This window comes from Berghia stephanieae, chromosome 4 (assembly GCF_034508935.2).
Source record: "Berghia stephanieae isolate SIO BIC M18660-M18661 chromosome 4, UCSD_Bste_1.3, whole genome shotgun sequence".
Lineage (NCBI taxonomy): Eukaryota > Metazoa > Mollusca > Gastropoda > Nudibranchia > Aeolidiidae > Berghia > Berghia stephanieae.
The window spans coordinates 49,763,427-49,778,880 of record NC_088363.1 but is presented as its reverse complement, the minus strand read 5'-3'; the positions used below and the strand labels follow the sequence as shown (position 1 = coordinate 49,778,880).

The following is a 15,454-nucleotide window of genomic DNA, read 5'->3' as shown; positions in this document are numbered from 1 at the left end:
CTCCAGTTCTTTTCTTCTATAATTTGATAGATCAGTCTGAAAAATTTCGACATAAGACTTTAATAGCGAGATTGAATTTATTAATCTTTTTAAAGCGCAGTGTGTGTAATGATATTATGTGTCAGTTCCTGTTCATTTTGCTGTGAACCATTTGGAATCTGTGACAAATTGTTTGAAAACGGTGTCATGTTAAATAAGTTTTTTAAAAATAAATAAAATTCCCTTTATTCATCCCATAGGGGAAATTTGTCTCTAGGGTCTATTCCAAGGGAAGACTGGAATAACCCAGGCGTCAGCCGCAGTGCACCGCGGCAAAACGAGCTAGGGTGAGGTGACTGGCTCAAGGCCACACAGAGCAGTGGCGTGTGACCGTACTCGGTACCTTTCGAGTACAAAGCAAAGACCGTACCGCTGAGTCACGCTACTCCATGTTGGAATGAGATTGGTGATTCAATTTTGATTTCCAGGTTAATTTATAAAAGGTTGAAATTGAGGCTGAAATAAATCTCTTCATCAATTAAAAATATAAATAGACATAGTGCTTAGTAAGTTCCTGCAACAGACTTTTGTATCTTTAATTGTTAACACAAATACAATGTCTAATTATGACTTTTATATAAATTCTTCCATGCTCTGAAAAACTGCGTAAAACTTTTGGTTCGAAAACTTGTCCTTTAAATATCAATCGATTAAAAGGACCATCAAGTTGGCAAAAACTTTCAAACCTCGAACTGGGCGAAGTACCAGGTTTTAGAATTTTTTAAAAGATAGTGGTACATTTTAATCGATCGATATTTGAAGGACGAGTTTCTGGCCATAATTTTAAATAAGTGTGTTTTGGGGTGTTTTTTCTTTAAAGTAGAACAATATTTATTTCATTTTTAACTAATTCATTCTGACATCATTGTAGGCAGATGCGATAACGCACATTTGCCATGTTTTCTCTCTCATATTAAACTGAACAAGTATGTATGAAAGGTGCCAGACAAAGCAAGAAAGAATAATACAAGCAAAAAAGAAATCATCCCAAAAAATCAGTCGGCCTCGAAGGGGGATCGAACCTCAGACCTTCTGATTATCGGTCAGACGTGCTTCAATGACACAGGTAGTGTTATAGTATGAGATAGAGAGAGACGGACATAGAGAGACTATCAGAGAGAGCGAGAGAGAGAGAGTAAAAGAGAGAGAATATGAGAGAAAGAGGCGGGCACAGAGAGACTAACAGAGATAGAGAGAGAGAGAGAGAGAGAGAGAGAGAGAGAGAGAGAGACGGACACACAGAGGCTATCAGAGAGAGAGAGAGAGAGAGAGAGAGAGAGAGAAAGAGAAGGAGAGAGCGTAAGAAAGAGAGAGAGAGTACAAGAGAGAGATTAACAGATATACAGAGAGAGAGAGAGAGAGAGAGAGAGAGAGAGAGAGAGAGAAACTCATAGAGGGAGGACCCTTTTTATAATACAAAAGCTGTTTTAACAGTAATAAATCAAAACAAACACACATATTCAAAAAAGGGCAAAAAAACCTATGACAATGAGAAAATAATGGAAGCCACTTAATCCTCTCACACTGTAATGAACGTTGCTGGGCGGATTAGTGGCGGAATCGAGTATCGCAATACACCTCATACTCAGTGTCGGTGTCGTCAAAAAACTCACGTTGTTTCCTCGTTGTTTTCGCTTGCCGAATCTAGGATGAGCACAAAGTTACACAAACATTGTCGATAGAGGCGGGCAGGGATCACTCATCGCGACTTGAAATAAAATCTCACTCGCTCCTCAATACATTCTTTCAGTCTCCACCATAAATCGCCAAATAGTCAATTTTTATTCTTTATAATAGAAGACGCGACGAACTTTGACAGTAATTTTGTAACAAACTTTTGCAACAACTTAACGAATTTTGACATTTGCGATTACTTTTGGAAACAAGTTCTAAACTTTAAAGTTTTAAAGGTGAGTTAATGTTCATATATTTTTGTGATTGTTAATTATTTTCTTTTTGTTGTTACATTTTAAATGATGTATTTTCCAACGTTCCCTTTAACAAAAACGATGATCATTTATTTTGCCGTTGACAAAAATACTTTCCCTGGACTCACGAATCGAAGGAACAGAAACAGAAATATTCCAAGATATTACATATCAATACAATGATTAATAAATGTGGTCTGGTGGTATGCCACTCGCTTTCGGATCGAAAGGTTATGGGTTCGGGCCTCGCTCGGCGCATAGTTGAGTCCTTGAAAAAGGCTCTTTACTTACACTTTCATCGTAATCAGGTGTAAAATGAGTACCTGGCCGTTAACAGCATTGTCTCTGTCGGAAAAAAAAATGTAATATCGCCTAACAGGCGTCATGTCTCGTTCTAAGCGTTACATGTTGCAATTGCTCAGGAACCTCTTGTAAAGCGTTTTGAGCACATTAGTGGATATTGCGCTATATAAAAGCTCAACTTTTTTTAATGCACTTATAGAGCAGTAAAGTTAGGTGCCCCAAACGTAAACAATAACAAGTTGCTAGTGATTTCCGTTAGGGACCGGAATAATTTACGCACAATATAGGTCTCCCAATTTTGTAGTTTGAGTTGTAGGCAATACACTTTCAGTATTGAAAATATGTTTACATAAAATCTAACAGTTGCAGAAATAATAATATAAGGCTAAATTATTATGAAAATCAGGCTCCGAATAATTCTCGTTTTGTTCACACCAGCGCAATAATTTGCTCTGGTCTAAAAATAGATAGACTGTAACTTTTGATAAATTTTAGAAAATTTTACCTTTTGTTCCATAAAATATCCATATCTAGACATTATTTGATGCATGATCGAGTATTTATGAATATGTGTTTCTTTTGCCACCTAACAGCCAAATTTTAAAGGTTATTTTTTTCTATTATTTACATTGGAACGTGAGCTGTCAAGACAGGAACATGTGGTTTGCCACGTGCTTCTCGACCTTTGTTTACGTTTGGGGCACCTAACTTTACTGCTCTATTATGTTTCTGATTTGCCCAGTGAAACAAATCAGGGTCTCTCCTCAAACTCAGGAAGAGTCAAAGCTTTAAAAACACGGTTGATTTGTGGTCTTGGATTTATGGGGAAAATAAGCTCAACGAATGTCCAATCACATATTCAGCAATATTATTACAGACGACTTGCTTTTTTTTTCTCGGTCGTTGATATTAAAAAAATTGTGATTACGCTTTCAGCAATTTACTAACTAAACTAGACTAGATATAACAAAATAGTTTTAATTTTTGGTCCGCGATTCCAACCCGTTTATAATTTTCCGATTATTATATTTTATAACAGTGACAGTTTTGTAAATTTGTGATCAGCTATCCTTCTGTTTTGTTTGTTTGTTTGTTTTTTTTTTTTTTTTGTTGTTTTTTTTTTTGTTTTTTTTTTTTGTTTTCTTTTTTTTTCTTTTTTTTTGTTGTTCTTTTTTTGTTTTGTTTTGTTTTTTTTTTGTTTTTTGTTTTTTTTTTTGTTGTTGTTTTAAATAAAATTTTATTGGCTTTATTTGATTTGTATTAATGTTTTTGTTGATTTCTAAAATCGTTTTTTTTAAATTTGTTTCCTTTCTCTTTTGTTTTTGTTTTCTTTCATGATTTTTAAAAATATTTTTGTGACAGAGTATTAGGTTTGTGTTTTACTTTGGGTTTTTTGTCTTAAATATTTATTTTCCCATTTCTTTTGTATAAGATTTCAAGAAGTCATAGGATTCGATGAATGCGCGACATTATTCTATTAAAATCAGTCTCGCGTTGAAAATGTTACATAAATGAATATGATTCATAAAAATTGTGGAGCGAGCACTTGTATCAATAATGATGCGAAAAATAGGATATGAAGAAGTGCCAGATAAAAACAGAGAATAAAATGTCACGGTGTCAGTGCCTCGCCGAGAGAGAGAGAGAGCGAGAGAAGAGAGAGAGAGAGAGAGAGAGAGAGAGAGAGAGAGAGAGAGAGAGAGAGGTCAGCGAGCGGTCGCACAACCTACTGAGCTATTCAGTCACGCTAAATACCCAATTTTTCTCATCATAAATGAATATTGTTACATTTGGAGTTTGTTTTTCATTAAACAGTATACAAATTTGGTATGATATGAAGTCAGATCTATTAAGTTAAAGGATAAACTATCCTTTCTTATTTATAGGACGGAAAACCAAACAGAAACAAGAACAGATAATAAATACCTGAATATTGTTTTTATCATTTCTCTTTTTTTTATTGATGCAGTCATTTTATTCAATTTATTTAAGTTCGTTAAAATCAAAACAAATTTCGAATCGTACAAAAATGTCATCTTATAACTGCCTAAAAGTACTTTTAAAGTTACTAAGGTCATATAATATGACACTTTTGTTCTTTGATAATGCATTGAGACTTAGGCCAAATTTCATATTTTTCTTAATAATTCAATTGTCTATCATAAGGCAAACCCGACATAAAACCGTTTTGAGATGGTGGGTTACATTTACTATCGTACCTGGTTGAGCAGCTTTGTGGTCCTGTGGTGAGATACTTGCCAAAGAATAATGTATGCCTTCGGTCCGCATCCCAATGTTGGCGAGATAAGTAGAATCCCCCCCCCCCCCACCCACCCCCCCCCAAATGTCTGTACTCACATATTCTCACTTTACTCATATGTAAAACGAGTACCTGATGGGTAATAGCGTCGTCTCTGGCAAAGTCCATAGCAACTGGGAAGGAAACAGTCAAATCTAAAATATTATTAGTTTTGAGGGATGGTATTTTTTCATTGGAAATAATTTCTATGTTATGTATTTTTAGGATTTATATTTTTAAAATTTTGTTTCTGTTGCTCTGAGTCTTGTGGATCATGTGCTTTTGTCTGAAGGGGACATTTAGGTAATCTCAAGCTAAGCACATTGATAGTTTGCTTTTGGAATCTACTTCTGTTGCTTTTTGAACCAGTTCCCTTTATCTTACTATTTCTTTGGTGCTTTTTATCGTAAATCTGGCTTTTTTTTTTGCGATGTTAAAGTGTAACACTTGCACACGTATTCACACTTTTAACTCCATCCGGAGCATAGGCAGGGCGTCCTCCACGGATCTCAATCTGGGAAGGTCTCTGGGTACGACTTTTGTTACAAAGTGTAACTATCACTGTAAAATTATTTCAAACCAAAACAATCATAAATCTGCCGGACTCTGAAAAACACGGTCTCTTTTATCTTTTAGCCAGAAAACTCCTGCTCCAAATATCGATTGATTACAACGACTCTAATTTTGTCAAAAACTCTCAAATTTGGAACTTCATGTAAGTCTTCAAGGAAGTCCAAGGTTTGATTGTCTTTGACAAGATGATAGCCATTTAATTCGATCAAAATGTTATTTTGCCAAGATTTTTAAACCATGGTTTTTAATTTTTTTTTTTTTTAATAAGCTTTTATAAAGCGAAATATCCACTAAACGTGCCCAAAGCGCTTTACAAGGGATTCCTGGCCAACAGCAACACTTAACGTCAAGGACATGACATGACGCCTGTTAGGGGATATTACTATTTTTTTCGGACAGAGACAACGCTGTTAACGGCCAGGCACTCGTTTTACACCTGAGTACGGTGAGAGAATGTGAGTAAAGAGTCTTTTCCAAGGAAATCTAAAAGCGAGCGTCAGATCACAAGACCACATAGCCGCACAAGAATGACACAATTCATTGAGTATTTGACTTATAATTTCAGTGGACTTTTTGTTATTCATTCTATCCCCCAAGCTGTGACTGAATCGAATAGCTGAGAATGACAGATCTGGCGGAAAGTATTGTTATATAAGGATGCGCTTTCGCAAAATACGTATATTTTAATTGATGCCACCTCTTAGATATTTTATTACCAGATTTCCTTCTATATTTCTTCCTGTACCTGGCTTTCCATCCACTTTCTCCCCTCGTATCTTCTTTTATTTAATTTCATTATGCCTTCTAACATGACAGTAGTAGGCGGGATTTCGTTGATTGATGGTCTGCTTGATCAAAGTGGATGCTATCTAAGGATATTTGAAGATAAAAATAGATATGAACGTCTGAATACACGTCTCAATGCTTCATTAAATTATTCGCACAGTATTCCATCTACAGGGCATTGTGTGACACAGCGGTATTGTCTTTGCTTATGACCGAATAGGCACTGAGTTCAATTCCTCGCTGTCTAGGGTGGCTTTGAGTACGCGATCTCGTCCTAGCTCACCACGCGAAACTGCACCTCGGCTGATGCACAGCATGGGTTATTCCAGTTTTCCTTTGGAAGAGACCCAAGAGACAATTTCCCCTTTGGAGATGAAGAACGTAGATTTAATATGGACCAGGATCCCATCCTGTCCATGTTGCCCATTTGACATTTTATTTTTACTACCACCCTTTATTTCTTGCTTTATTACCCAATCAAGGTATCAAACTCGGTACCTTTCGGATACGAAGCAAAGGCTGTACCGCTGAGCCACGCTGCCACTAAATAATAATGATAATGATAATGATGATATGATAATAATAATAATAACAATAATAATAATAATAATAATAATAATAATAATAATAATAATAATAATAATAATAATAATGATGTTGATGATGATGATAATAATAAATAATATAATAATAATAATAATAATAATAATAATAATAATAATAATAATAATAATAATAATAATAATAATAATAATAATAATAATAATAATAATAATGGAAATTATAAAACAAATTTATCACCTATTCGCCATGTGAACAAGCTTATCATTGCTTTATTTTGTTCGAAAATGAGATAAGTACGAGTTGAGCTATTTTGCCATATGAATATGCTATTCTCTCCTTTTTTTTTGTATCTTAAACTAATGATAAAACTTTTTATCATGATCGATATAATTGATTCATTTACAGTTCTTAAAAACAAAACACACATAAATGTTAAGAAAACAGTAACAACAACAAAAATTAATAATAAAACATCGGATGCTATTTCAACATGCTGATTCGATACAATGCTATACAATCACAGTTTCATCAATCACGATCCTTCTTGGTAAAAAAAAATACCCTTTAAATTGACTGACATGAGACAAAGCTGCTAATAACAATGATTCGCGACTTAAGAAAGATAATCGATGACCTATTTTGATTCGACACCTATAATTTCTACAGAGTAAAAATGGAAAACGATTATTTGACGGGAACCATCGAATTAAGAAACCAGATTCAAATAACTTATCGGTGTAGTGCATCATTATACGTATACACTTATTAAATACAACTAAACAAATATAGTACCTACACATTCTTTCACTGAAGTATAGGGCCATTTTAAAATAAGTGTTGTGTTCTTGTACGTGTAGGTGTGTCATTTATTTTGGGGTCAAAGAAAAAATGAAAATCGTTTGAACGTAGTATTTGTGGAAAGAAAGTTTCTCCCCCCCCCCACCTCTCTCAACCCCCCCCCCCCACTTTATCTCCCCTCTCCTCTCTTCCCCCCTCTCCCCCCATCTTTACTTTCCTCCCACTCTCCTCCTCTTGTATCCTCCTCTGTTATTCCATGGTTTCTTTCTCTTATTTACCGTAGACATGATCCGCCTGTAGGATCTATGAATCTGATGAAATCTTGACGCCTCTCTGGCAGGCCAATAAAACGAAATGGCAAATATTATGAGTATTACATTAACCCTATATAAATTAAGAATGGCTCATGAATTCAAAAAGAGTGTCCTTTATTACTCGGATATAACCTAAATGTGTTGCAAGCGCCGTAAAACTCTTAAAAACAAACAAACTTTATTTATACAATTAAGAAAATGGAACATACATATTACGGAATACAGGGTTTGGAATAGCAATTGTGTTCAGAAGAAATGTAAATGTGCGGCTGTATCCTCGTGGTATAACACTCGGCTTCGAACCGGAAACGTCCAAAGTTCGAGTCCTGCTCAATGCGGCACATAGTTGAGTCCTTGGAAAAGGCTCTTTACTCAATTTTTCTCATCATGCTCAAGTGTAAACTGAGTACCTGGCCAATGACAGTGTTGATTCTTTGGGGCAAAATGTAATATCGTTATCTCTCGTTCTACAAGATCAATGTTGCTGTTGCCGAGTAACCCATTGTAAAATGCTCTGACCCTGTTTAGTTGATATCGCACTATACAAATACTATTGCTCTAACAAGTTTCATTTTTGGTAAACTAAATATTAAAAGTTGAAAAATCGAAACCAAAAAAAAATGATTGTGATATATTCCTGATAGCAAATCATTCTTCAAGAAAAAAAATGGCTTATTAGATTCGTTATATTGTTTAGTCTGTTTTTTTGTTCCTTGTAGAATAGTAAATGCCTTCACGGAATTATCCAAATTTTATACAGCAATAAATGATATTCTAGAGTGAGATAAATCTATTTCTTTGACAGCAAGGTGAGAAGCCAGGTGGTCAAATGGTTAAGGGCGTTGTACTGTGGCACGGCAGTTTTGTGTTTAAGACCCGCGTTAAGCAGTTCCGCATATTAATTTGACACATTTTGGGTCATTTTCGAGACGACCTTGGCAGTAGCCTTGACCTTTTGGATATTTAAAATTCTAATCATTTGTCAACTATTCGGTCAATTTTAAAAATAGAAATAATATTGCATTTAATTTGACTAAATCTTTCATTTTGTTCATTATAAAATGATTTCCGAGGATTTTTAAAATGACCTTTTCATTTGTGACGTAATTTCTCAAAATTCTCAATATGTTCAAGGCTGACGCTTTTTTTGGGAGGGACATGGTTTGACAACCAATGATTTGTGGGTCTGGCATAAAAAATATCACAATCTTGTGGAAAACTTTACACAAAAAACTAATGAAGGAAAAACCTCAATATTCTTCCCTCTTATCACATTGTTGCATTTTGTGTCACCGTAGAGAGATTTTACAACTTTATAGGATTTTTATTAGAACATACAAAGTTTCGAATCAAAATGTTATATGTTATGACAAAATTGAAGTTAAAAATTTATAAATTGGAATATAATTCAAAATACACATACCGTATCAAGACAATCTCTCTATGGTGACATAATACATTACCTCTGAGATAACTATGAGCATTTTCGGACAATTTCTTTGAATAGATTCTGAGAAATGTCTGACACAGTATGACACAATGAAAAAAATGACATAGAAAATAGCAAAATAGCTTTCTGTTTTTCACCCTTATCTTACTACCCGTACCCTTTTTGACTATGTTTTGCGTGTCTTTATAGTTTATTTTGAGAAGTTGGACTTCAATAATATTATTTCTGAGATAATAAAATATAGTTTTCCACCAAAATCTCAAAATAACTTTTTTGAAGGATTTTCCTAAGAATTAGACCCAAACCGCCCCTTAATGCGCCTAATGTAATCCCACTCAAACAATTTAGAGAGTAATTCAAACAAAAGAAAACCATTATAAGAATATAAATAAACGAAATCGTGATGTTAAAAATAATTTCTCAAAAATTCACAAGACATAATGATGGATGTTTTCCTTTAACCATTATATTGCCAAAACAATAAACGTGATTGCCTTCTACAATATTGCCCCCGTGAATATTCGAACATAATGTTGTATTCGGATTTTATTTTATTTTTTTATTTATTTATTTTTTTGGGGGGGGGGGGGGGGGGGGGTGGTGTTTTTATTATGTTTTTCTGTGTGTGTTTTTTTTCGTTTTTGTTTGTTAAGTTTGACTGCTTATTCGTTTTTTGTTTTGTTTTGTGATTGTTTTTGATTTTTTCTTTGTTTTCTTTGGGTTTTTAGGGCTTTTTTTTTTTTGTTTTTTGTTTTTCAATATGTTTTCTGTTTTTGGTATTTTTTTTGTTGTTAGTCTATTTGCTTTTTTTGGTGTTCATCCGTTCATTGAGATGAAAATGTTCCCATTCATAGCACGATCTTGGTGGGGGGGGGGGGAGGTTTAGAATATGACACCCTGCCTAAGAACGATGTCATGTGGGAGTAATTGCCAATGTCGAAAACTGAATTTACGACTAAAAATAGAAGACTAGGATTAAATAATATATTTGTGGAAATTTTGAGAAAGGAAACGTTTTTTTTTTAAGATAAAAAAATGAATAATTTTTTTTCATATTTAATAATAATATAATATATTTATATAGAGCCCATTAATCTACTGACAAGTGGTCTATGGAGCTTAACAAACACTCAGACTATATAAACTATCATACACACTAACACACATACTCCCGTACACTCAAATCCACATACGGAACTTATCCGCATACGCATATGCAAACTCTTTACATGCACATTATGATACCAGATACCCTAAATTAAAACATATAAATCACATTAATTGTCGAAATAAGCTCTTCTAAATAATTCAGATTTTAATTTCTATTTATTTCGAGTTAGTTTTACTTTAAATTTATGTTCCATCTCGATCGCCCCGGCATGCCATATGTTTTGTTTATTCTTCTTAACAATGCCACTACCACATTATCTCATTCGTCTGTAGTGTTTCATTCATTCTGTTTTGTTGATAAAGGAGAAACCAGAAACGTCCATTGTATATGTTTTCGTATTTAAATTGAAGCTTACATTCAATTTCACATTGTTATTTGAAACTTGAAATTTAATTTCGAACGAATTCCCATAGCCGCTCACCGACATTGTTTGAATTTTCAAATGCATGAGTATAAGTATCTTTTTGTTATAGTCCTCTAATGATTTTTTTACACAAATTAACGATGAATCATCAGGATATCATTGAGCATCAAAAAAAAATTTCCTGTAAAAGTGGATAAAAAGCAATACACGGAAATGAATATAACAGCTCCCAAAAAAAAAAGAACAAAATACCAACAAACTATTGAAGAAAAATGCAGTACAAAATACTAACAGGGAACGTTTGAAGCTGTTACGTTCAGTTTTATTTTTTACTTTTTACAGTCTACAGATTCTAGTAGCTTAGTATCACAGTAAAACTGAATGCGCTTTTGAAAAAACAGCACTAAACGACTACCTTTTATTACAAAGGATAATAAAGATGCCTCGTTTGCTGTAATATTGTGAAATCGGTTTTTCTCCAAACCCCAAGGGACATAATAGTACTTTTTTCATGAATGAGAGTCGATTTTTATGACTCGAGATTTTGAAGTCGACTCTTGTCCAAGCCTAGCTAAAATACAACAGCTTGATTATCAAATATATTGCGGCTCTAGAATCAGAGTGCGTTGGCAGATAGGTGAAATGGTTGAAAATAGTATATATTAGTCTTCATTATTTTTTAGATTTTTTTAGGTTTCTTTTTTATTTAGAATTGAGATGAACTAAAAAGGGTTCCCTGTTAGATCTTTTATTCTGCATTTTTCTTCAATACTTTTTAACTTTCTCCTTACCAGCCATTTTCAGGATTTTCCCCAAAACATCACACCCGACTCACACAAAAAATGTATTTTTTATCACTCAAACACAATTGCAGTAAGTTCTTGCGATAAATAATTTCTTTAGAAAAACATGCTCTACAACACACTGCTGATTTTCTTTCTATTTTATGCTCTGCAAGAGAAATTTGAATAAGACAAATGTTGGTTGTATCGTAACGAATGTGACGATTTTCCTAAAGTTGGTAAGGAGAGAGTTAAAGTTCACAACACCTAACAGTAACTGCTTCAACAGATTTTTAAATGTTATTTTAATCCCCAGATCAGAGACAACGATTCTGCTCCAATCTAAACCCAGCTTGATAAGTAACCAACTACGTACACACTTCAAAAAGCACGGTTCTAAACTTAACACCTCCCACAACCAAACAACAAAATGCTTACCGCTACCCTTGCCATCACTTTGTCCCTGTGCGTTATTCTGGCTCCATCAACGATCTCAGCATCCCCTGCAGCCTCCTCTTCTTCCTCCTCGTCTTCACTCTACCCACAGTCATTGATGGAAAAAGTACAAATGGCAGCCGCTAACGGACCCCAGTCACAGGTAATCAAGCAATATATTAGTTTATCTTAACTTTTGGATAACACGCAATATTTATGAGAAAACGAAGGCTATCGAGAAAAGATACTAATCTATTTTAATTATTACAACACTGTATTATGGAATTTGACATAGATCGAGACTTATCTGTTGAGACATCAACGATCAAAATCGGTCCGGTAATAAAGTCTGTAGGTGAGCGCAAATGAATCTGGCAACAAGGCGGCCAGATGTCGATTTCCAACATCAAATGACCGGTCATTATGCCCTGACAGATTGTATAAATAATCATTTAAGCAAACGGGTGATTGTTTTCCCTTTCAATTTAAAAAGGCTTGGAAGTTACACATATTTCGATCTGAAAAAGTTTTAACTTTGAATATATACTTTTTAAGCATTTAGGTATATCCCGCATAGCGGGAACTTATAGGTAATGTCAACATAGGCGCATTGATAGATTGCTCATGGAATCGTTTGTTTCCTATTTAAACCAATCCGTATGCGCTAAAGAGACTAAGAAAACAAATACTAATGATTATAGAACAATGTAACAAAAATCTATATTATTTCACAGCTGGATCGTTCTTTAAAAATAATATAATGAAGAACGTATTTGAAGTCGACTTAATCAGTTCGTATCCAATTTTGTTTGTAGAAGCAGTAATATGGTTGACACAGCTTGTATAAGACACTGACATATTTTTGTGTCGTCAAAACTGACCTGTCGTGGAAAATGATATTTGATACAGTGCCAGATTCATTTCTAAATAAAACCCTGACCTCTCAAAACGCTAACTGGAATACAAAAATAATACAAGCCCGAAAACACGCCTTGAGAATGCATCAGAAAATCATCTTCTACCTGAAAATTGTAGAATTTGACGATTATCCAAACATATTATTTTCCCGATATGCCCACAGAGGGATTTCAATGGAATGTATATTAGGTTACATTCCACAGCAATCTCTCTCTCTCTCTCTCTCTCTCTCTCTCTCTCTCTCTCTCTCTCTCTCTCTCTCTGTCTCTCTCGCTTCTCTTCTCTGCTCTCTCTCTCTCTCTCTCTCTCTCTCTCTCTCTCTCTCTCTCTCTCACACACACATACACACATTCTCTCTCTCTCTCTCTCTCTCTCTCTCTCTCTCTCTCTCTCTCTCTCTCTCTCTTTCTTTCTTTCTCTCTCTCTCTCTCTCTCTATTTATTTATATATATATATATATATATATATATATATATATATATATATATATATATGTATACATATACATACATATTTATATATATCCATCTATCTATCTAAATATATATATATATATATATATATATATATATATATCACACACACACACACACACACACACACACACACATATCTTTGTCCTTATTTCCGTGTGCAGATGTGAGTGAGTGAGTTGAGGGTTGTATATGATTTTTATCTTTAAAAAAAAACATTTAACCGTTAATGATACGTGCTTATAGAAGCTTCAGTTATGCAATAATTTTACATAATGTGGAAAATCCAATCATCATGCTGAAAGATGTTCAAATAAACCCCTGACCTCTCATAATGCACATTGAAATACGATACCATTTCGTCAACGTTGCCTTTGACCCCTGACCTCATTGCATGAAAGCGCATTAGCGAGTATTGTCAATCATTATCTATAAAATGTCCTTGCTGTTGGTTCTTTCTCTCATCTAATTGGTTGGATTTCCCTGACGTGCTATCAATTTTGTACAGGTTACCGAGGCCTGTCTCATTCTAATTGCATCATAATACTTTTTTGCCATTAATTTATTCCATGTGGGCATCTATATTTGGGACCAGTATCTCCAAAAAACGGTATTAAATTGGCATGCTAGTGTGGAAAATTTAGCACTTTCAGTCTATTAATAGATACATCAGATTTTTGTAATTACACCTACCGCTGTACTGCCATAATCAACTTTTTAAAAACCCACATATTTATGATTCAAAAGTCCCAGGTTTGAGAGTTTTGCCAAGATGAGGGTCATTTTAATCGATCTATATTTGAAGGACGATTTTTCTGGCCAATTTTTAAAGAAATATGTTGTTTTAGTTTTCAGAGAATGACGGTATAGTGTTTTCTATAGGTACCAGTCCTCTTTAAAAAAAAAGAAAACATCAAATTTTCTCAATCCTCTGTAATTTTTAAAAAAACTGAATAATGTGCGTACAGACTTGTCCTTGGGATTTAACTTGCATCGTATAGAATAATATATCTCTATCAATGTAAAGATTTCTCTCCTTCATTTAATGTGAAATAAGTGCAAAAGGCAATTCCTTTGATTTCAAATGAAATCTCAATCATTCTGTTTTGATATTATGCCTTAGGTAAAATACTCCCAACATCCGCAAGTCAGTTATAACCTACCAACCCACAAAACATTGTGTAACCTTAAACGTGTATAGTCTGATTGGAAAAAAAAGTAGCGAGAACTTATCATTAAAATGACTTTCTAAAACCAATAACACAGATCTTCGTTCCTTCCATACGTGAAAAAAAAGGGGAGAGTTTTGGAGAGTTCAACTGATAGAGCACTTGCATTTAAAGAAAAAGATCAAATTTGATCCTGATTTGAGTCTATATTTATTTTTCGATCCCTCTTTTCGCCAGTGATGTTAAAGTAGTTGGGTTTGTTAGGTCATGTGTATCGTTTTCAGTTAAAATCCTATTGATAACGTATCAATCAATTCTTAATGTCGGCTTTACGCCTCAGAGATCGGGATAAACTTTGGCTCGATGTACCTTAAGGGTCAAAAGGACTGGTTTGCAATCTTAAAAACCCTCGACCCTTGATGGTGTATACGGAAGTTAGGTCACATCCGTGGTGAAATGAAAGAGTAATGGTAACAATTTGTTAGAAGCTGCAACCGAATTCCAAATTGAGCAAATAAAACTGGAGAATAATGAATGAAGCATTTAAATGTCGGAATGCTTTTCTGAGCACATGAAACGGAAAAAAAAACAATCTAAATACCTGTGAAGTTCTTTTTCTCAATTTTTTTTTGGTATTATTTGCCTTTTGTGTCCGTTTTTATGTTCGTGTGTGAATATGCGCCTGTGTGTTGATTGATTTTTTTTTCTACTGACGACGGTTTATTTCCAAAGGGTAAATCAATAAATGTTGGGTGATCTTCAAAGCTAATTCGACTAGAACCAATTTCCAAACTCAAAGGAAGAGAAAACAAGCCGTATTAAACTCTTGATCTCTGTGATTCTAATTAAAACAATGGATAAAATGCGATTGATGTCACTGTTCTGTTTGTTGATTCTTTTTGCCAACAGAGAACTGATAAGTTTAAACAAATGTTGATCCAGCATACTGTTACTGGTAACATTAAATATTGGCTTGCGTAACGTTTTCAGTGCATGCGTTCAATAGATTTAGATCACAAGATGGCATTCGAATTTTTCTTTTGTCTATTGATGATAGATGTTTAAATAAAAGAATCACCGTATTTTCC

The 15,454-nt window shown here is 34.1% G+C and overlaps 1 protein-coding gene across 1 annotated transcript in view; it reads left to right on the top strand.

Annotated features, from left to right (window-relative positions):
- The first annotated feature begins 1,666 nt into the window (after window positions 1-1,666).
- Window positions 1,667-15,454, top strand: part of LOC144970752 (uncharacterized) — a 45,569-nt gene continuing 31,781 nt past the window's right edge. Inside the window, exons 1-2 of the mRNA XM_078910742.1 lie at window positions 1,667-1,949; window positions 11,688-11,969. Of these exons, the coding sequence (XP_078766868.1) occupies window positions 11,802-11,969 (168 nt within the window). The 5' untranslated portion in view covers window positions 1,667-1,949; window positions 11,688-11,801. The remainder of the gene's footprint in view (window positions 1,950-11,687; window positions 11,970-15,454) is intronic.